Here is a 23,983-nt window from a genome sequence, read left to right as displayed (position 1 = left end):
TTAAAAGTGCTTACATTCGGCCAGGAATAAAGTGTACGAACCCTGCATTACTGAACATTGTGACAGTTTGAAAAATGTAAAAAACTGTTGGCAATTTTCCCTCCGTTTTCAGATGTCTGGTCTAAAGGACCCATTGAGATTCACAGGGCAAACAGTGCAGCTAGCTAATGACGGCCTTCTGCAGGGGTGATAAGAAGTTTTTGTTGTTTTCCACAAACAAGCAGAATTTCAACACGACTCTCATGTTTGTGTTCAATGCCCGGCAAGGCATTTCCCTAGCAAAAAAAGGACCTGACGGGCAAAACAGCAAAACACTCAACCCCATGTTGCAAAATTAAAGCGTACCGTCACCCACCACGTTATTTTCTGTCCAGTTTGCCTCGAGCGCAAACTTCATGGTGCATGTTCTACACCGTTGCAGCGACAAGGCGCCACGGCGAAATCCAGGCCAACAAAGGCTAACGTCCTGTGACCTATCGAGTTTTACAGCGCGTGTGTTTACAAGCCGATTGCATGTGGTTAATTGTTAACGCCTTACTGCCAAGGAAACAGCTGAGAGACTGTAGCCAACGACTGGACTTCTTTGGGCTGAGTCAGGTTGTTGTCTTTCTGCCTGTTTCAATCACATAGCCATGTGGCAACTACCGGTATTGAGTGGTGAATCAGTCCATTAAAAACAAAAAACAAAATATTGATTTTAATACTGGCCAAAAATACATGAATGATCACAACAATGTTGATTTTTATAAAAAAACATACAGTGTAGGTCGAGAAATTCACTATTTATTTTCCACACTGGAATCCTTTGTTGGATTGGCACCATGCATCCTGCCTCCACGCTCTGCCGTGTATTACTGGCATATGTTTGTTAGGACATATTAACTGTATTAACACATTTTCTAAGCGACAGGAATTTTTTAGATGTGCTTGACTATTCTTATGGTTCTAAAAAAGTTGTATTTTGGTTCTAAAACTGTAGGGGCAGTAAGTATTTTATCTGCAGAAGTATTTTTACTTTTGTACTCTTAAATGTTTTTACATTATACCGTTTACTTTATTTACACTTGACTTAAATTCTATGACTTTGAAAATGTAGGGTATGTTAGTTGTCATGTTGACTTGTTAGATTTAAGTGCATTATCCCGGTTGTGTGTAGATTTTATTTCAGATGTAAGTACTTTATATTAGAGGTGAAAACTTTTCTATTTATTAGTCTTAATATTGTATATTTTCCAATTGGAGTGCAACCGTAACTTTGTTGTAGCAATCCAATGATAATAAAGTTGATTATGAATCTGAAAGGCACCTACCTACCTCAAGATCCTGATACAGTCTTGGGATGGCCCTCAAGAAGTTAATGCAATACACAAAAACATTTATTTTTGTTTTGTTTTATATGTCGGGGGCCTTACTTAGCATTTCATTTTTTAGAACCTTAAAACTGTTTGATAACAACAAGGGGAAATTCTTATTGATTTATTCATGTTATCTTTACCCGAAATCCATTTCCATCCATTATCTGCACCACTTAGCCTCAGTAGGGTCGCGTGGGTGCTGGAGCCCATCCCAGCCATCTTCGGGCAGTGGGCAGGGGACACCCTGAAACGGTTGCCAGCCAGTCGCAGAACACAGAGACAGACAATTCACTCGCTCATTCACACCGAGGAACAAATGGACCAGCCAATTAACCTGACATGCATTTTTTTGGAATGTGGGAGGAAACCGGAGTGACCGGAGGAAACCCACACAGATACGGAGAGAACATGCAAACTGCACACAGCAAGGTTTGATCTCATGACCTCAGAACTGTGCCGCAGACACGCTAACCTTTCAGCTGCCGAGCTGCTTACTTAATATTGAAATAGCAAAAAAAATGATTTGTGAATGGGAGAGTCTTTGGCTGGGTCTGAAGGCACATCTCACTTGGCTAAGGTTGCAAAGATGAATTTAGCTTCTTGATTGTGTGGTGTTTAAGCCTAAAATTATGACTGATTTAAAATAAATAAATACATATAAATAAAAGCATATTTTTTAATGGACCGATCGCATCTTGCCCATTTCGGCGCTTATCCGGATAGTCCGGTAGCAGAGGCCAATTGTACATTGTTATTTTGCAGTGATTTTAAAGCAGCGTGCTGTGTACTGCAGAATAGTTACCATTTTTGTCTTTGCCCATAAGTGTGCAATTATATATATTTTTTCAAAAGACCAGCCACATCAAATTGTTATTTTTTATATACTAATTATAATCATCACATGATGCAGTACAATAATAAAAAATATATTGTTTGATGAGGTTTTTATTTTAGAATTAGTAATAAAATAAATAAATCACAGTAAACATTTTGCTCATAATTTTACAAAAAAAAAAAATCAATGCAAACATGATTGAGTTAAAGATATTCAAGTTTGAATTTAATAACACTGTGTTTGTTTCCATGGCAGATAATTTTATTTGATTTCAAATTTGTTGTTGTAATTTGTTTTTGTAATTATTTACCCGGAAAAACAAGATATGCAATTTGTGAATCATGAGAAACCGGTCAAAAATGTAGTAAAATCCAAAATGAAATCTAATTTGGGTGACCTTATCACTTAAGCTTAAAAACAAATCTGGTGCTGGGAATGAACTTTTTAACATTTTCTACGGACTGTGTGCTTTGAGATTTAACTAAAAGCTTGCCTTGACTCAAAAGGATTGAAAAACCCTGCTATGTTGTCACGTCACACCTGCATATGTTATCCTATAATAAGCTATGACGAACTTTAATGTATTTTTTTAAAGGAAGGACAGATCTCAAATCGACCTATTTTTAATGTGAAGTAAAAGGAAAAGAGACCGTTAATCTACTAATGCACGAAGAAAATAGTAACACTATATCGCAACACGTACATGTTTATATGAATCTGAATGAAATATTTGGCAAACATTTAAAGAGGGACTTCAAGACCTACAAAGAATGCTTAGCTTTGTGCTTTTTAATGGTTTACCATGGATGTGCACAAATGTTAACATTGGCTACAGACTTTAATTTATCCCATGGCTTCATATGCAGCGGTTGGAAACTCTTCAATTTTGCTTCGTCGACATCTCGCTGGATTCGTTCATCAACTGCAGCTCGCCAACTGCAGAATTATGGGTAGCTCCAACTTGAAAAAAATAGTTATTTTGAAAAGGTAATACGTGGAAACACAATGGAAGATCCTTTCTGAAAAATCAGTGGTCGTCAGTGACCCATGTGACGTCTTAGTCCCCGGGACTGTGTTTTGGAACCTCCTCAAAGGTGCGGCGAAAAATGGACGTGCCAGGGACCTAGAGCTAGGTACTTTTCATAATGGAAAACTAAAAAAGGCCAGGCGAGGAAGGCTGCAACCCTGTAGAGGAAAAGGCACTTTTAGACCAAATTTTAATAAGTTCTTCTGTTCATTTCTGCTTTTCAAAGTGGTTAGACAATAGATATATGACAGATTCAATAAGCAAAAACCCAAAGTATATTTTCACTGTCACGCTCTAGACCAGAGCTGTTCAAATATTTTTTCCTCGGAGACAAAATCCATAAATATTTAAAAGTGAAAGATCCATTCACTCAAAATCTGTCTTTTTTTTTTTTTTTTTAAGATGAAACCAAAAAATAAGCAGGAGAATATGTCTTCAAAATAGTGACTGCATACAGCTATTCATATGTAGGATGCAAACAAATTCTACGGCAGTTAGATTGGAATGAGGAACAAATAGATTATTTTTGATTCCTCGTGATCATATGATATTGTATGGCTAATACTACAATATAATGATAGTACCTACAAAGATAGATCCTTTGAATAAAAAAATAAACAAATACAAATCATATATATTTTAAAGAGAAAAGACTGGTTTCACCCTTATCCCATAGATTAGAAAAAAATTACGATCAAAATCAGTTTTGTTATACTTCTAACAACTGTTTTTTCATAGACCTAGTTTGTTACTTTCCAAATAGTAAATTATGTATTTGCATATTAAAACAAACTTTACAGTTTCACTGAACCATATATTTAGAATCATTTTCAGGGTAGCACAAAAAAATGTCAGCTGGACACAAATTGTCCCTTGCTTTAGTTTTCCACAGACTTATAATGTTGTTTATCTGTAGCGGAAGCAAGTGGTTATCATGAGTATCGACTTTTTTGAGGATGCACAATAACTGTTTTCTCTTACTGTCTGATAACCGATTATCTCCTGCTTCCGAAGACCGATATCAATAACGGATAATTTATTTTTTAATGCAAGCTAAATTCAGAAAAAAGACATGCACATTCCAATTAATGTGTGTTTTTATTTTGGTTTCTAATTACAATTATGTTATACAGCTTTCGTAAACGTGTTCAAAAAGTAGTTTTGGAGAGACGAGCTTGACTTAATCCATAAATCAACGTTGTCAGTAATTTTTATAATGACAAGACATTTTAATGAGCACAATAACACTGAGATACAGATATTGCAGAAAGTGCATGTGATTATGGGTTTTTGCAGTATGTGGAAATATGTAACTTCTAGACATTATAGAAGCCCTCCAATATCACAGGTGCTTTGAATAAGTAAAATATTTTACCCATTCTTATCAAGCGACATTATGTTAGCTGTGCACATTAGTAGTTACAATAAATAACGAAATATACAGTACAGTACAAATGCCGATGCAGAGGGGAAACTACATCAGGCAAATGTAAGGATTGCCCCATTACAGCTGTAGGGGTTTCTCATTGCAGAGAGCATAAAACAAATTTATGGCAGTGATGATTTGCTATAGGAGCACAAAACATTAAGATAAAGACAACAGACTATGTGAATGTCTGGGTCAAAAAAGTAACAAATAGTGTCTCGATTAATACACCCATTTGGATTTGCTAGGTGTCTGTCAATCTTAATCAACAAAATGTCCATCTTAATTAAATTGGCGTTCACTCATAACCATTAGTGTGGCAAAAAACAAAACTAAACACAATTTACTCGCTAACGTTCAGTCACAACAATTTCAACAGCCTGTACACATCCTGAGCCATACAACTGATATCGGCCAAGCTCTCGGACATCTCACACACTAAGGGCAGGTTGTGTAGGCGTGCGTGAAATCCTTGAACATGCTTCAATTTTGATGTTGTCTTTTCAAGTATTAAACATTTTTGCATTTAGAGAGAAGTGTTTGTAAATGCTGGAAATTACTGCCATATTTCTCAACAAGTCTCCTTAGAAATGATACACACTGCTCCTTGGTGGCTTCACCTTGCCATTGCATATCTTTTCCCCCTCGTGATTAACTGCAGATGGCATTAGTTTGTATGGCATGGTCCTATGTAGTGTCATTGCCCTCTATAGGTCGTGGCCAAGAGAACAAGTATATTAAGACTAAACAGGGCACAATGAAATATGTATTGGTGCAATGATTAGATATCAATTGTGGACATTTATAATGGAAAAAGTTGAGGTAGATTTTTAATAACATAATTTATATTTTAGAGTCATTTTCAGCCATCACCGTATAGGAAGAGATTTGTCTCAAAACAAATATTTTCTAGATTTACGAAATATCTAAAAATCGTATGTCTTTATAAAGATGCATGCCAGATCAAAGCTGGCATACATAAATCACAGATATAATTGTGGCTCTGCAAAACACTTGATTGGCACTGGATTGCTTCTTTTATTGGTACCAGATATATACAAAAATGGCTTTGAAGTACTAAAAAGGTGCTTGAATTTGGCAATTAAAAGGGTACACAAACCCTCTAAGGAAGATGTTGTTATGATGCACGACCAAGTTGTGCTACTACTTGTAGTATTGGAATCTTTTTTTGAGGTCATAATGTCAGTTCGATAACTATTGGACTAATTATTATCTTCGATCACACTTTATCTTTCTGCCTGTGTATGTTTGTTTTTTATTTAATTGTCAATAGAGACAGAGAGACATAATTGCACAATCTTCTAACAAAATGCAGTGGATTTCTTTTTGGACTTTGGCATGATTTCTCCTCGTTCTTGTTCTTGATACTGTACAAGGCGGCGGTTCAAATCAATAATTGGCTAAGGTCGCCGACATTACAGTGATTCTATGGCTTGTTACACAAGCCAAGTGAGTGTATTGAAGGTTGGTGTCAAGTGAGCTTGAGCACGGATCACACGTCTCGCACGACCTAGTCCATGTATGCCTGAACACAAAGTAAACGGCCTACGTCTCTACGCAAAACCTACTGTAATAAATCACAGGAGTCAAGTGGTGATGCAACCTGGCCCCATTAAGTTTGTGAGAAATTCGCGTACAAGAGGCGGGGACTGAATACGCCTGATTAAGTATTAGAAGAAGGCTTGTTTGTTCCAACGTTGCAAGCTGCTTCACTCATCTGATAAAATGTCGATGCGGCATTTATTCTGGATAAATGAGCATTTAAGTAAACTCAAGCGCCTCCATAAATTTGCTTGGATTGGATGAGGGGGATGGGTTAATTTACACCTCTAGGGATTGGGGGTGCGCAAATCAATCCGGGAATGAAAGGTGATGGGCATTATGCTGATGTGTATTACATGGTGGAGATGATACACACTTTCAATTGGATTTATTGGAGGGCGATTATCTGTGTTGTCGGGAGTGAAAATGGCTTGCGCTGCAAAGCACTCTGGAAAAGGCTAGTAATAAATCAAGGGGCAGCCTTCGATGTAAAACACACTTTCGTCACTAAAAAAGCCGAGTGTGTGAATACTTGGACCCATTCAGAGTAAAATAAGTTAAGTATTGACAAACTAAAGCCCAAAGTAGAATAAGAACAATTTCAGTATTGCAATGTCATTCAATTGTGCTACAAAAGTAAAATAAATTAAACATATCTAAAATTGTTCAGTTTTTTTCAAACAACTTATATAACCTCTAATTTTACTTTTTAATAGAAAATTGTCTCCTAACTGCAATATTTATAAATGTGCTCATCTTAAATATGGCTATTATTTTGTTCCCAAAAACCTGCACACCATCTTATAATAGTGAACTAAGTTAAAATGTAGTGAAACAAGACAAACAATTGTGCTCATTCAGTTATTGGTAAACAACAGGAATATTATTAGCAGTGTATTCCAAATTAGTGGAACTTTTGACTGCCCCCGTATCCACAAGCCTACAATTAATAAATTCCTGTAAAATCAAATGTGTTAGTTATTCGTACAATTAAAGCTGGATGACCCATTTTCTCCTTATGTCCTTCAAACCCTGTAGAGGTTTATCGAAATTTGAGCTTGTTACCAAAGTACGTACACTTTTGAGCTTCTGTGTGATTTTGTGTTTTTGAAATAATCATCCACTGTACTGCTTCCCTAAACGTTTGTGTCTGGGTTATATTCTACTGAAAGTGTTTTTTTTAGCATGTTTAGCACCTCTAAAAAAAAGTAATGCAAATTACTGCAGAAAACTAATTTATAAAGCATTTAATCGTCCATCAAGAATGGATCAATTTCAAACATGTTGTGAAACAAAACAATCTCAGCGTGCACCAGTTGGGCATGGTTGATTCAGTCTTATCTAGTTTGCTGTCTTAGGAAGCCACACTCACAATGGTACATATTTAACCAAATAAATTGTACTCAGGAGTGTATTTCCAATAGCAGATGTGCATGCTTACATGGACGACAAATACGCCCAGGTGAGCAAAAATGGCCCAAGGCGGCGCCACTTGACGATTTGCTTGAGGACAGATGGCCCCGTAAAATGACTAAGCAGGCAGGCACAGAAGGCAAAGACTCCCACCCACCAGAAACCCTCAAAACCCCCTTCAATCAAACACACTTTGGATCCGCCAACCCCCCACCACCTCCTTGGCTAAAAGCCTATTTTCCACCCGTATGAGACAAACGGTGTGAAGGCATGTGAGTGCATGCACTGGCAAACACAGAGCAATGACGTGAGAGCACGGACGATTGATAAGAATTCAGGCTAAGGTTAAACAACGTGCAGTGGCGTGTTGAGGTTTCGGGGTCGCAAAAGTGCGCAAGCAGGAAGAGCTTGCGCAATAACAAGTGTAAAGTCGTAATGTTTTGCCTCAATAGTCCTTTATTTTTATGATGTAATGGCCTATTTCCCATGAAGCAATACTTTCCCGGATAGCATAGAACATAATGAAACTTCTTCAGGTTGAAGTAGATTTGAGAACTGGATTTCCTCGTACTTGGTAATCACGTGTAATGATAAAACTTCTTCTTCTAAAACCATTTGTTCCTACTGTAAGTCATTTTTTCAGACATTTGCCTATCTTTCTCATTCTAGCCGTTAGGAAAACATTACTTTTAGTTGTTATATATTCTGTTTATTTTTCCACTCTGGATGTAAAAAAATAAAGTCATATCCAATTGACATTTAATTTAACATTTATATACCGATAATTTCAATTATATTTTTTCATTTTGGAGGGAGATCTTTTTTACTTTTTTAAATGAGAAAAATCAGCCCTTATAGAAGAAAACTTCAGTTATTAAATTTTTTTTTTTGAAGTTTGAAAAAATATTCAAACCAAACTGGGATGGACTTCAGGATCCTTGTAATCCTCGCAAAGATTAGCGGTTGGATGATTAATCAATTAAAACACACTATTCCAAGATTTTAAAAAAACAAACACAAAAAATATACGTAATCTTTTAAATTATGCAATTTTAGAAATACTTTTAGCCCTTTTAGGGGAAAAAAAATAATATATCTTGAAATAATCGCTTGAACTCTTATCAATGTGAATGCAAGAAATGCAAAGCATCAAACACAAAATATTGGAAAATCTTTTTTACATCAAACAGGGGATTTACATGTTTTATCATTATTATGTGTGGGGTTGTAAAATTGTTTTTATTTTCTGCAGATTTTTGTCCCTTGGAGATTTTTGCCATCCCATAGTTGCCTGTCTAATTACTTCCTAAACCTCTTAGTCTTTTGTCTGCTGGGGTTTAGACTAACATAGCACATATGTCATGCTAGTTGCATTACTGGTAAGAGACTTTTAAAATTTTCCCAAATGACTGAAAAAGCTTGTCTCAGTTATATTTGGATTGTCAATGTGTACGGGTTCAGCATCGTTAAGCACTGTTTGCTCATGTTAGGACTGCTGCCTGTTTCCTGTGTGAAGCGGGTGTGAGCTGTAAATAAGTTGCTTAATAAATAAGGAATAAAAACATCGCTCTAGGAATTCCTTATTGAAGATGAAGAGCATCTGCCCGATGCTGGCATCTGCTTCGGAAGATATCTGGCGACGACGCAGAAGGTTTAGAATTTGCGGCAACGCGCCAACACTATCAGCCGCTCCGCACACCAAGTGCACATGAAAACCGGCGTCAAAACAAATTTGTCAGCCAACTAACTTGACACGATCTTCATTTCTATTTTTTTTAAGTTATTAGCTATAAAAATGGTTAAATTATGCTTTGAACGCAGAACAAAGTGAAAAGATTAACGTTAGCACCTTAAGCATAATATTAAAATGTATTCCTAGCATTTGGTTTCCCATTATTGTACACAGTCGTTTAGCGCCAACCAAATTATTGAACATATCTAAAGAATCAACTTTTCCTCTTTACTGAATGATTTTCAATTATATTAATGACAATATACATAACAACCAAGGCTGTAACTAACGATTATTTCAATAATCAACAAGTCACGGACTATTCAAATGATTATTCGAATAACTAGATAATAAGTATTTTTTACCTAAACTTAGCATGAAGTTGATTTATTCATCCATTCATTATCTGCACCGTTTATATTCAGTGGGACCGCGGGGTGCTGGAGCCTATCCCAACTTCGGGCAGTGGGTAGGGGACACCCTGAACTGGTTGCCAGCCAGTCGCAGGGCACACAGAGACAGACAACTCACTCGCTCATTCACACCTAGCGACAATTTGAACCGGGCAATCATCCTGACATGCATGTTTTTTGGAATGTGGGAGGAACCCGAGTGGTCGGATGAAACCTATGCAAGCACGGGGAGAACATCCAAACTCCGCACAGGAAGTCTGGTAGCTAGATTTGATCCAATGACCTCAGAACTGTGTGGATGCGCTAACCACTCAGCAGCTGAGCTGCCTAAGTTGATTTAATTATGTTGAAAATGATAATAAACACACAAGAATGTCTACAATGAAAAATATTTTATTGACCATAGTGCATATTCATATAAAATCTAAAACCAATAAGGTGCAGTGCTTGGTCAATAGAGACATAAAACCATAAATAAAGCTCTGTCCATTTTTAGAGACAGGCAAATAAATAATACATTAAAATCAACTAAATATTTTTTATCCCTGTAAACCAACACTCATTAGCAGCAGCACAAAGGTAAATAAAACAAATATTATGTGCATTTTCTAATTCGCATTAATTGGTCAACTTCAAAGTCTGTTGCAAAATAACTTAACAATTCTCAAAAATTGACATTTGCCGTTTTTACCGTTTTGAAAACTGAAGTTTGTTCTTCACCCTCCCAGCATTTCCTTTCAAATATGTCAGGTACAGTCAGGCATAACGCTAATGGTCACTTTCTAGCAAAATATAAGTGTATGAAATGGACAATCAAAACTCTAAAACCTTATTGGTTCAAAAGTTTCTTACCAAGGCAAGCCAGACCCCGTTTCATTTAACTGTCCGACGTGTTTTTTAATTGTTTGTGTGTCAACAAGCTTCCCCACATATTACACAAGATCTGCTACCTGATACCTCTACTTACTAATTAATTTACTCTGGGAGTAATTTCGTAACCTGACAACCATGTGAGTAGAGACACATTTTGTACGCTAATCCGTTCTAAGTCCCACAAAAGTATGGTATAATATTTTTTTAATGAATCATAAAAAAGCATCAGGACATGAAACAAATACATGTTAATATTAGATTACCACACAATAAACACAAAACAAGAGGCACATCTAGTAAAAAAAATGAAGAATAATGGAAATATAGATTTCAATTGACCTTTTTGCCTCTAGTTTATTTAAAAACTGATCCAATGATTTCTGCTTTTGCTGGCTTTTGATGATCCTTTGGAAATGTATAAGTTGTAGCGGCAGCCCGATTTTCAACCCTTTTTTATGGTGATACCTTTCCATAAATTCCGAGACTTCATTCCGCTAAAATGTCTTTAATTTGGGCTCATCGAATGATGGCTGCATCTTGCCAGAAACACTCCTCTGTGAACTCGGTGACACAAAGAGCATGCTGGGAGCACGCATGCGCAATGGATGCCAGGCAGATTTGTAGTGAGAGCCATTTTGTTTATGTTTTGGTTGTACGCTACTTTATTTTTGACTTTGTAACTTGAGGCATTTTTCTTAACTAGAGTCAATATTATCCTGTTCAAGTTCTTGGTGGCCTAAAACCACTGTAGTCTTTTCATTTACTTTATCCAGGTCTAAAATTGTCCCTTAAGTTTAGAGGTTTTATACACACAGTTAAGGTTGCAACTATTTCTATATGCTTATGTGACCACTTGACAATCCTGTACATTTACAACTCTCCACAGAGATTCTATTGATGTAGATATGCCTCAGTCTATTGGAAACAAACACGTTTGCTACAACAGTGGACAATGAATTCCATTGTCGACTATTTCTCTTATCGCTATTTGTCAACAATGTCGACAAATGGTTGCAACAATTCAATTCAAATTTTCATTTTGCTGCCAAGGAAAGATTGATGGACCATTCAATCAACCTCGTTATAGAATTTGGAAGCAAGCTGACGCAACCTGAAATAACACCTTCATAATTTATGGAAATTGTGACAGGGTTGGGTTTTAACAATAATAACCATTTCCACACAGTTTTAATTTGGATTCTCATCGTCTTTTTGTGGGTTCTGTCTGTCAATGCCATTGATGTTGTTGTTTTTTTCAACAGGTTTCTGACACACAATGATACGTAATCCACAATGCCCTACAAACAAATATACTTTTATATTATGTTTTACCCAAATCTTTGAAAACAGCAATGTTATTTGATTTCCTTTGTTTGGAAAATGCAGGTCTAGTAGTGATCCTAAGAGCCACAAAGAAATCCGCAGGTTCGAGAGCGTTCTTTATTCGTGCTGTAAAATGCTCTGCCCTCTATGATTCGGTCTGCAACCTCAGTGCAACTGTTTGAATGTAGGCTTATAACACACTTATGTTCTATAGCTTATGATTTACCTACATTTCATGTCGATGATGTCTGTCTCATGTGCGGTCCCTTCTCAAGGTTTCTTTTTTTCGTCATGTTGAGGTTTTTGAGTTTTCCTTGCCCTCGTTTTAGGGGATGGTGTAAAATTAGTCTGTAGTTTGCAATAATCTGTGGTCTGTGCAGCCCTCTGAGACTCCTTGTGATTAAGGGCTATACGCATAAACATGACTTTACTTGACTTAACTTGTTTTTGATGCACTTGCAACATCCATTGCAGCCTGGTCATCTTGGAAGGGGGATTACCTCAGGTGTTGCCCCTTCTCAAGGTTTCTTACTTTCCTCATGCTGAGGTTTTGAATGTTTCCTTGCCCTCATGTAGGTTTTAGATCAGGGTATATGGTGTAAGAATAGTCTGTAGTCTGTACAGCCCTTTATGACTTCTTGTGATTAAGGGCTATACAAATAAACCTCACTTGACTTGGCTTGACTAATTGCTCCTTTGAAATATTTGATTTATTTATTAGGAAAACAGTGTGAAAATAGTAAGACTGTTCTTAAAAATAATAAACTATGCTTTTTTTTGTTTTTTTTTTCAATATCCAAATAGCCTCTTGTGGGCTGTGTAATACTTAATAACTAAACAATATAAGACGGTTCATGTAAAACGTTAACAATATATAAAAGCCTGGTAGTCTTATGTGGATGACATATGTCTGCAAGACTATGGTAAACAAAATCTGATAAAGCACTGAATTATTTGCGGGTCCTTTCTGTAGCATTAACATTAACTTATAAGATCACGTGAATAGTGTTTAACTGTAACTCATAACATATTATTAAACTAATTTGCAAACAAATGGTTTCAAAATTAGAGACATAGGTAATATCAGAAAAAACATCACCTAATAAATCATAAACAATTTGAAAAATATTTGTTAATTTTCAGTGCTCAAGCATCGATTCCCTTTGCAGTTGAATTAAACATCCCTTTGACAAAAAGCTCAGCTTATATTTCAGATAAAAACACGACATTCCTCTGGGTCATTACACGCTGTCACGCTCTCACTGAAGGAACAAAAAATTCCTGACACTTGTGCTTTTATTTTTTTTCTCAGTCTCGATTCCTCCGCAGGGCGGTCAGGAAAGGTGTCCGGCAAATATTTTGAAGCAACCCTGTGAGTAACATGTCGCTTCACGGCTCCCGGTGTTATTTCCTCCTCCACCGCCCTCCTCTGCAAATACCGGAGGCTTTGTCTCTCCGCCACAGTGACACATCTATCCGAAACAAATAGACTAAAGATGACTGGTCACCCAGCATGTGTGAGAATATGCTGCACACTTTTTAAGATGTATTGCCTTAAAACCTTTCAAGAAATAACTTTTCTCCAAAAAACTTTTCGCTCGCCCCCTCCCTTTACAAAGTCCTCTGGAGATACTGCTTTAATTCCATGAGCAGACGAGATTTCTATCCACACCACAGTGTGGGTCTGCTCCATAGCGTTACAATTGCTCATCAAAGATGCCCCGCAGGCGAGCGGATAAGAAATTTTGTTAGTGCAATTTATGGCCGTGCACAGTTACTTTGTTTGTAATTGCATTAGTCAGAAACTGCAGGCTAGAATGGGGGAAAAAATAGGTCATATATCTTGATCCTATTATTTTCTACAGTAAATCTAATTCTTAAAAAGAAGCCCCATGCTCAGAAACAGACTCTTTTGCTTTCTGCTCCTTTTCCCCAACTGTTTTAACAGCCATGCTCTTGCCTTTATGGCTTGCTTAATTGCGCACAGTTTGTGGCGCACATGCTGTTAGCAGCATTCATTCGGGGGTGCATAGGGGGTCAGGGCTGAGATGGTGTTGTGGTTTACCCGTGCATACACATTCCATTTTAGTGATAGGCGGTACCTTTAATTTGAACCCATCTGGGGTGGCACTCTTCTTATTGGAGAGTGGATACTGTTCCTTGTGCGGGGCCTCTGTATTTTTCCAAACTTATTTTTGTTTTTCTAAGTTTCTTCTAATTTATAGTGGCAATGTTGTTAAACTTGCATGGTGCTGCTGTTTTCTCTAGGACTGCCGTGTAAAATCAACAACATCACAGTCACTTGCCCTTCGACCTAAAAAGTGTTAAAAAGTAACTGCAGTGTTAGAGGTGGAAAAGCTCGAAGGGTTATACAGGTTAGCTGTGCAGCATCTTTTATGCTGTTTAATAACCTGCCATGTTTAAGATAACCGTAAAACTAAGCACATAGAGAGATTTATTACATTGACTGAAAATTTTAAAGTAGAAAAATGCTTTACTAGGAAAACAACAAAAAGCATTACTATCTTACTGGTAGTAATGATGTTAAAAGGCACTAGAGGTGTCCATTCAAATCCATAATCCATTTCCAGAAGTCATGGCTTGGGTCACAAAAAGGAGATGCAACACGATTAAAAAAACTTGCTGTGAAATATATCAAGTGGGTGGGTTTTGGCGTCTAATGGTGGGAAGCGCATGCAGCAACTGAAGCTGATGTGAACGTTGAACGGTCTGGAGATCTATTTAATGGTAGCTTCTGGAACTGCTTGTACCTGGATTTACCCTCGTTCACAGAGCAAATACAACTCGTTTATCGGAATTCTCATTTACAGATGCTCGTAAATTATTTTGATACAATTTTTTTTAATTAATTACGCTTGCATTTCCATTGACAGGTTTTAGCCTTTGATCGTGCCAGAGCGGGAGGCGTCGAAACAGGGTGAAGACAACCGAGGACGGGTGCAGCAGCCGTAGCAGTGCCGACCTTAAGACATGGCACCGCCCCCACGCAGAAGGGCGTGTCTCGTCCTACCCCTGCTCCTCAGCTGCACCGTCATCTCTCTGGCAGACAGTAAGTTTTTTTGCAGAATACCGTTGTTGCCTCACTATAGACCCTTTTCCAGCCTAAGTCATCAAGGGATAACCACAGGATGTGTGCGGACTGTTGATCCAAATTTTGAAGATTTGTATATTGAGTTTCTAGTGTCACAATTTACAAAAAAAAAAGCCCAGCTGTTTTGTGTAGAACTGCACAAAATTATAAACTATAAGGTACACAACTTGATTTGCAATTCCTAAAGGAAAAGGCCTTTGAAAAGCACTTTAGGATCATATGGCCAGATGCCATCAAAACTGACTGGATCGAGGTCATCATTAGGAGTGTTTGTATTTGCGATGTCCATTTCATATTTGGTAAGTCATCGTAGCCTTTGGTTTAGACTTACATGAATGTTGAATGCCTTAGTATGCTTAAATGGGAGAAGTGCCTGGGGATTTTAAGCATACTATAGACTGTAAGTTTGCTACTACTGGTGCTAGCTAGTAGAATTTTTCAAAATGAATAATAATTATAGCAATATTAATAACATTCATATCATTGTATGTTTTATAAAATATATATATTTAACTATAATATATTATTCTATTGCTAAAGCCCCAGTGTGTAATATTTGACCATTGATGGATGGCACTGTAAGTTCATGTATTTTTGCCTAGTATTGAAATCCATGGCTTTATTATAAAGGTTTTTGTACCACTAGGAGGCACTAAATATTACACACTGTCCCTTTAATGATATTGTCGTTTAATAGTCGTTATCATTATGATTTTTGATCCAACCATCACTGAAAATCTAGTTAAGGTGGGTGCAACCCAAGATAATTAAATTATTCGAAAGTTTAAATTGTGACAAAGCTAGTCCAATTATGAACAGGTTATCCGAGCCACTTTTTTCATCAATTTAACTTGCTGGCACAAAAATGTATTTTTTTTAGTTACTTACCTGATCTGATCTTTTGTATATGAAGTGAAAAAGTCAAACAGAAAACCTCCACATAGTGGCTCACACTCTCTGTGTAGCGCTGATCAAAGTAACATGTTTCAACAATCTCACTATCTCACTGTTTGCACCTATTTTGTGCTAATTTGAGCTTTTACTATATACGAGCCACAATCGTTTTCTGTCAACCGTCTGCTATAAACTGACCGAAATTTCTTCGTTCTGCCCCAACAATGCGCATGCAGCTTGGTTACATCACACATGTTTACTAAGGGCCCGGTCACACAGCCTTTTGCGTCTGTATCGCGGGTAAAATTTTGCGATTTTTTTTTTTTTTTTTTTTTTTTTTTCCCCCCGCGGTAGAAAATGCGCAAAATTGGCCAACCCGCTGTTCATCCGTGGTATGCCCGCAAAACAGACGCCGGCGACTGTTCCGCTTCCTTATCGCGTCAGTTCCACGTCCTTTCCGCGTGTGGACCACGGGTATAAAAGCTGCCGAGCTGGGCTGTAGAAATCATAACCGCTCAAGACACAGTCCCGTGAAGATCAAGATTTCAAGCTATGGCACCGAAGAAGAAGCCAATATGTTATTATTGTAATAGTTTTTCATTTTTATTTTATTATCTTGTTATGAAATGAAAAGAAATGTCAAGAAATAAAAATGGATTAAGACGAGGTCACTACGGTGACGGGGATCCATGTTCACCCCTTGACGTTTCAAGCACAACTGACGTGTGCTCGGCAAATCGCGCTGAATATACGCTGAGAAAGGCGTTTGACTGTCACATGCCTTACACACGCTAAATCACGTGATAACGCCGCGATACAGGCGCAGAACAAACGTGCTATGACCGTGCTCCACCCGCGATTACCCGCTAAAATTCTGCGTCTTACGCGCGTGTAACCACGCCCTGGCCGCGGCCGTAGCACGTCGTTCCGCGTCTGTACCGCGTCATATCCGCGTGTGTACCACGTGTGCCGCCCGCGGTTACCCGTGGTCTAAAGTTTTGAGCAGCGCAAAACTTTTTCGCACGGCCAACCGCGTGTGAATTTCTTGCCGCGTGTAAAGCACGGCTATATCTCGTCTGTATCGAGATCTCAAAGCGTCCAACAGCGTCTGCTTCACGGGCAGAAATTTCTGGTCGTGATTCAGCCGCGATACAGACGCAAACGGCTGTGTGACCGGGCCCTAACACAGAAAGGGGTTTATACTACTGAGTGCCCACATCAAAAACACATCAGTTCCTTTCCCTTGTTATCTCAGACCAATATTGAGGTGACATTGTGTTACAAGAAAAGAGTATTTGTGTCTCTCCGCATTCTGCTACCACTTTGAATGACAGCCTGGCTAAGAAAAGGTACACGATGAGATTTGGCACTGTGGCTACACGTTTGGCTCTTTTGGTGGTGGGCTTGAGATGTTCTACCTCGGCCTAGACAAGGTCAGGGATGACCTGACCTATGGTACTGTCACCGTAATTCAATTACACACAGACACACACAATTCTCACCCACCAGTGACTTAGGGCAAATTGCCCTTTCTTTCATGTGTCTCCCTGACTAGAGTCTTTTCGATGAAACCTTTGTTTCCTTCAACACAGTGCGTAGTGTTTTGTAGTGTTGTCTAGTTGTTTTATACTCCCTGTGGTCTCCATCTATTGCATCCATTACAGCTGTCGTCATCATTTAATAACATCTCTTTACAGTTAAGGTCATTTCATAATTTTCATTATCTGAAAACATTGTGGTGGTTTATCTTTAGAAATTTAATGTATATTTTATTCATTTTATTAAGAGTTTTTCAACTTGCATTTATTTCTTTGTTTTTGTACCAGTTCATGTTATCAAGGTGATTTGATGTTATTTCTATTAAATATTGTTATGTTCAATGTATTATTATCATTTTTTTTTAATATTCTGTATATTTGTTCTATCTTTATTAGCGTCAGTCGAGAAAAAGTATCAGATATTGTTATCGATACCAGCCATATTTTAAAGTATAAATAGTTCATAAATGTGTCCAAAACTGTTTTGCTGCTCTTAAGTGGTGATTTAACTATCAGGAACTAGAAATACAATGCATATTGTATTGTCCTTAATATCATGCAATATAAAACACAACAATAATTTACCGTAAATTCCGGACTATAGAGAGCATCTGATTATAAGCCGCATCTACCACATTTTAGGAAGAAAACCGATTTTATACTTACACAAGCTGCACCTGTATACAAGCCGCATGCGCCCACATTAAACAAATGTAACACAAACACAAAATCAACCCAGACCCGACTTTAAGTCTGGCGATTGAAACTGAATGTCCCTTATTAAAGTACACAGTCCAAGAATCACAGCCGGCAAAATTAACAGAAAATGACACCGGTACTTAAGGTTTCATGCAGACCGGCAGAGTCCGGGTCCCGTTGAAAGTAATCCAAAGAAAAAAGTGTATATTTCCAAAGGTAAGGGTGGGAAAAATATATATCCACTATTGTCCGCCATGTCCACAAACACTCACCTTTACCGGTCCTCACTTCCCGTCAGCCCGCGTTTGTTACGCCCCTTCTTTTTAATTCGCCCATGCAAAACATATCAGAATAAGTGTCCAAAATAAATACAAATAAATACATTACATACATATACAGTTGCAAATACATATTATACATGGTTACACATATTTACAAAGAAAGACGGTACACCGAGAGAGTTTTCAAAGCTTTAATAATAATAATATAACTTTCATCCGGGCAGTTAATTGTAGCAACACGCTAGCAATACAGTAAACGTGTCTGTTAGAAAAAACATACTGTACTTGTAAAATTCACGGTAAACCGTCCTCATCTTCCTCCTTAGAACTGAAGCCATCAAAGTCGTCTTCCTCAATGTCGGAAAGAAACTTTGTCATATAGACGACGTCCCACGCTCCCGCAGCCGGTGTTAAGCCGAGAAATGCATCCCTGCCGAGAATTGCATCCCCTGTCGCGGGAGCGTGCACACGTCACTCCCGCTACTACAACCACTTTTACGTACCTCGTTTTATCTCACTTTTATATCTGTTGATGATTTGACAGTTCGTTTCAGCATAATAAGCTTTATGGTAGAGTGCATAACATTTTAAATACAAGCGATTTGAGTCAAAAAAGGCAAAATAAACACGTTACCTGCTCAAAAGTGGTTTATATACGGTGTGCATTACCGTTCAATTACATTCACAACAAATACAAGACAGAATGGTTTAAGTTGTATTACATTCCCAACAAATGCAAGACGAAGTGGTCTTGGATATATGTTCGCCATTACATTCCCGAAAAGTGATATAAAAGTGAGATAAAATGAGGTAAAAGTGGTTGTAGTAGCGGGAGTGACGCGCTCCAGCGACAGGGGATGCAATTCTCGGCAGGGATGCATTTTTCTGCATAAAACCGGCTTATCGGAACCCGTTGGTGATGGTGGATTTTTGTGACGCTGCCCCACGCTGTCAGGATCCACTGGCAGACTTGCGAAAAAGTTGCCTTTCGCATGCGGCCAGTTTTAGTGAAGTTGTAGTCTTCCTCTGCGCATATATTCCACCGTTCTAAATATCACCTTTTGTACTCGAGCGCCGCTGGCGGCCGTTAGAAAAATTACATAAATTGGCCGCATCACTGAATAAGCCGCAGCGTTGAAAGTTTGGGGGGAAAGTAGCGGCTTATAGTCCGGAATTTACGGTATATATAACCACACTTTTTTGTACCCAATCAAGAACTCAAAGCCTGGGTGCGAGCTATAAATAAGTTTTACAGTAGTATATTACGATATTTGAGCAATGGTATATGAGTCGAAAGCTATTTCTGACCTTATTTGCACAAAATTGGAACAGGATTTAAACACAGATTGCATTGGTGGAAGTGCCAATTATTTTTTTCCACTCGATCTCTAGGATTATACATGACAACCAAAATGATTTGGATTTTATCTCATCATCACACTATTTTTACTCTATGTGCCACGCTGTACTAAGTTGTAATGGAGCATCATTGGAAACAGGTAAGCCAAAACAGCGTTGTGGAATGTGGTACTGTAAAACCAGTGTAATGCCTTGTTTCTGTAACAACTGTAACTCTGATTGAGATGTGGCGCTCTCTCCGTGGTGATCTCAATTTTTTTGGACTGCTCAATCATTGCTCAACCAAGACAACGAACTGAAGAGGTTTTTTTAACAGTGGCAACGTCATCTGCTCTCAGTATCGTTGACTACTTTAGAGTTGAATACTTACAGTATATGACATATAGTACCCTGCTATATTTAATATTAAGATAATATTTTTAACAGATTATTTATTGAATTTTGGGCCAATTTGAATTTCAAAAGCCTGTCTGCAAAATTCAATTTTGGCTCGGAACGCAAGGCGACCGGTTGCAGGGTTTCCACTGTGAGATATTGCCCTTATTTCTCGTTTTAAGAACCAAGCCACACAAACGCCTTAAATGATAAGATATGCACACGCGAAAAAAATAAAGGCTTTTTAAAAGGGAAGATAAAACTCAAAAGGGGCCCAATGAAGCCCGGCCCTGTTCAGAGGTTAAGCTACAATTGTATTTTAGTACGCACACATATGAGGAAAAAATAAAAAGGGCACCGGAGGCCTGTCATTACCGCCTGGAGTAGATGTGGATTTAAAATAAGACGGTAGTCGGGCGAAAATAACACCTACCACTAATAGCTGGGTTGTGTAAATGCGATGCCTGTAATTTCTCTGCAACTCAAGTTATGGGAACTTGATAGTGCCTGTTTTGGATTTCCTGTGTTAGAGCGCAGACGGCGGACAGATATTATGGGAAAGGGGCATGACAGATTTATGATAACATGGTTGCAGTGTCTCTCTTTCCAAGATTCTAAGTGTTTTAAAAAGAAATGCACCAGAGCTGTCTGTCTCCAATGAAAAAATAAACATCAAGGTTAGGAGCTTAAAAACATGTAATAACGACAACTACTACCCCCAAACCTCAAATTTTGGGTTGCGTAAATCATCAAATGCTCATGTTGTTGGGACAGCCTCTACTGCAGTGGTCTCCAACCTTTTTTAATCTGAGAGCTACTTTTTGATACTAGTTAGCACAAAAAGCACCCAGTTTGACATTCAATTTCTAAAATAACTTGGCATATTATAACAATGCCGTTACTACTACAGGTTAATTATTGAAGGTAAGGTCACATACTGTACACTCAGTACACCACAAAGAAAACAAAACAAACAAAACATTTTTTTTAAGAATCACAATGACCCAACAGTTGTAAGTTATTTTCAGAAGAGGTCTGCAGGAACCTCAGCCGTCCTTAGGAGACACCAGGGCCAGAGTGGGCCCCTTTGTTCACCCTGGGAGTTTTATATGAGTGAGAGGTAGCTACCCGATGATCTGCTGAAATGTCCTACCTTTTCAAGACGTCCTACCGTAGGCTAATCTGACAGCAATTATTTATTTTTATTTATCAAGTAAAACTAGCATCACTGAAACTCTGAATTATTGTAAACAGAACTTTTACTTATGACATATAAAGAGGGTTGGCATGCATACATACTGTGTGTGATTACCGTTGTCAACAAAGACCATGCTAAAAAGCTACCACAGAAAAGCATTCCAGTCTTAAAATCTATGTCAGAAAATAGTATGATGAAGCAGTGAAAGATTCAAATAAGACTAAATCAAAACAACAATTCTAAGTACTCTTTGTAGGAAATCCCATGCGCACTAGGGATTAGTAGTACGTCTTCACAAGGTAGGACATCTCGACACCACTTAAGGCAGCTACCTGCTAACTTCTACAAATACGTAGCACAACACACAGTCCCGGGACACACATATGACAGGCAAATAGTGCAAGATGAGTGAAATGAGTCCTTTTAACAGATCTGTCACTGGATGTTTGGAACCAAAAAATGTCCCCCTATGACCCTCGTGGTTAAGAAATCCAACCAAAAAAACAGGATTGAGTGTGTGAATAGTTGTATGTCTACGTGGGCCCTGTGACTAGCTAGCAACCAGTTCAAGGTATCCCCTGCTCACTGCCTGAAGATATCTAGGTTGCGATCCACTCCCGGGACCCTAGTAAGGATAAGTTGTGCAGAACATAGATTGATGGATGGTCACAAACTTTGCAGTCCATGTGCTGACACTACTTATTTTTCAAACTGATAATTTTGAGCTCTTGAATAGACATAGAAACATACTTGATGCACGAATGTCGAGCACATGAAATGTGTTACAACATAAATTGTGTTACCACATAAATCATTTAAAAGAAAACAATACTCAAGAAAAAAAATATATATAAATTCACGGTTGTGTGACACATTGACGCTGTGATATTCATGAAATGTTTAGGTCTTTAATTTAAAATGTTCACTAAAAGTGCTGTTTGACACTGATGTCAGCCACCAAGTTTTTGCTACAGGTACTGGTCCATAACTGTTTTATGTAAGCATTCATGCAGCTATCTGCCCACAGCAAAGCCAAGATGATTATGCATTGACACACACAGAGCCTGTGCGTTACATCACAACAAGTCTTTGATTCTTTTTTTCCAGCAGACATTTTAGGATATACTCATTCCTTCCAAACATAATTTAATTGTAGATTGCAGCTTTTTAGTTTTTAATAGTGAAGTATAGATTTAATGCATTTATTTAGGTTGTTTGCCCTGTAATTTCTTTAAACATGTGCATTTAGTCAAATATCAACATATCCGTGGAAAACCAGGCCCATATTACACCGCAGTCAATTGAGTAAATGAGACGTGTTCAAAACAAACGGGTAAATTGTGAAATTCTCCAGTGCACAATTATCTCCTTGATTTCAAAATGAATATGTATTTTTCCCAAAAGTTAGCTGCCTAACACTGCGTGTAGAAAGAGAGAAAAATACACAAATACATCGATAAAAACTCGAAATATACAAGACATGTTTGTGTGTGGAGACGCCCAAAAATAGTCGTGGCCCCTTGGATGCGCTGCTAGTTACTTCGCTTGGCCAGGGGTGCTCTGGAGCAGCTGGCTTCAGAACCAGTGGTCTGTGAAGGGTCCTTGGCAGGAGAGGCGGGCGACCGCGAGATACGGGCATTTGCGTTTTTCTTTTAAACGCCCCTACATTTTGCACCTCTGCACAATTACACCTCCGGCATGTTTCGGCAACACAAGTCCTCCGACGACACTATCATCTCAGTGACATTGTTGGTCTTGTGCTGTCATTGAGTACACACAATGCAATGTTATTACAGTGAGTGCTGATCGCAGACATCCCCATCGATCCTCCCCTGGGAGCTAAGCCTAATCAAGTGGGTGGGGGAGGAGGGGTTCTCCACCAACCTTAGTCATACACAATAGCCTTTGGGGCCCGCAAGGTCGGCCTCAAAGTCACGCAGCCGGCTTCTTGGTACAACCTATCTTTGTGTCGGCCTGCCGTCATGAGTTATTTTGCCGCCGTTAATAAGCTTTTGATGTATGTGCCGCCTCGGCGTGCAGCTCTAGTTATAATCTGGGCAGGCTTCTCATGCAAGAACAACCACAAAAGCCTCCTTTGGGCGCATGCTGGAGGATTATGATGCCACTGTAATTAACATATTACAGCTTTAAAAGGACTTTTAAATATTAAACTATTTGTGTCCCCGTATAAAATAAATTGCAATTCATGAAGACAGGAACATGTCAGGAAAGTCACTTGGAGCCATTTCAAAGCATCTGCATGTCCCAAGAGCAACAATGCAAACAATTGTTTGTAAGTTTAAGGTGCATGGCACTGTTTTGTCAATGCCACCATCAGAAAGAAAATGCAAACCTGCTGCTGAGAGAAAATTGGTCAGGAGGGTGAAGATTCAACCGAGACTTACTAAAAAAGGAGATCTGCCTGGAATTAGAAGCTGCTTGAACACAGTCAAGCATGTTTTGAATCTCCTTGGACTTAGAGGCTGCTGTGCAAGAAGGAAGCCCTTGCTCCAAAAGCGCCACCTTAAGGCTCGACTGAAGTTTGCCCATGGACAAAGATAAGACCT

At 38.3% G+C, this 23,983-nt stretch overlaps 1 protein-coding gene across 11 annotated transcripts in view; it reads left to right on the top strand.

Annotated features, from left to right (window-relative positions):
• The window catches only part of LOC148373607 (receptor-type tyrosine-protein phosphatase F-like), a 317,971-nt gene that overhangs the window by 94,409 nt on the left and 199,579 nt on the right, over positions 1-23,983 (top strand). For all 11 annotated transcript variants that reach the window (XM_088327232.1, XM_088327216.1, XM_088327256.1 and 8 more), the window contains exon 2: positions 14,855-15,030. In XM_088327232.1, the coding sequence (XP_088183358.1) occupies positions 14,952-15,030 (79 nt within the window). In that variant the 5' untranslated portion in view covers positions 14,855-14,951. The remainder of the gene's footprint in view (positions 1-14,854; positions 15,031-23,983) is intronic.

Source organism: Urocampus carinirostris, chromosome 1, assembly GCF_059441175.1.
Source record: "Urocampus carinirostris isolate Australia breed hairy pipefish chromosome 1, RoL_Ucar_1.0, whole genome shotgun sequence".
In the NCBI taxonomy this organism is placed as follows: Eukaryota; Metazoa; Chordata; class Actinopteri; order Syngnathiformes; family Syngnathidae; genus Urocampus; species Urocampus carinirostris.
This window is presented reverse-complemented; position numbering and strand designations above follow the sequence as displayed.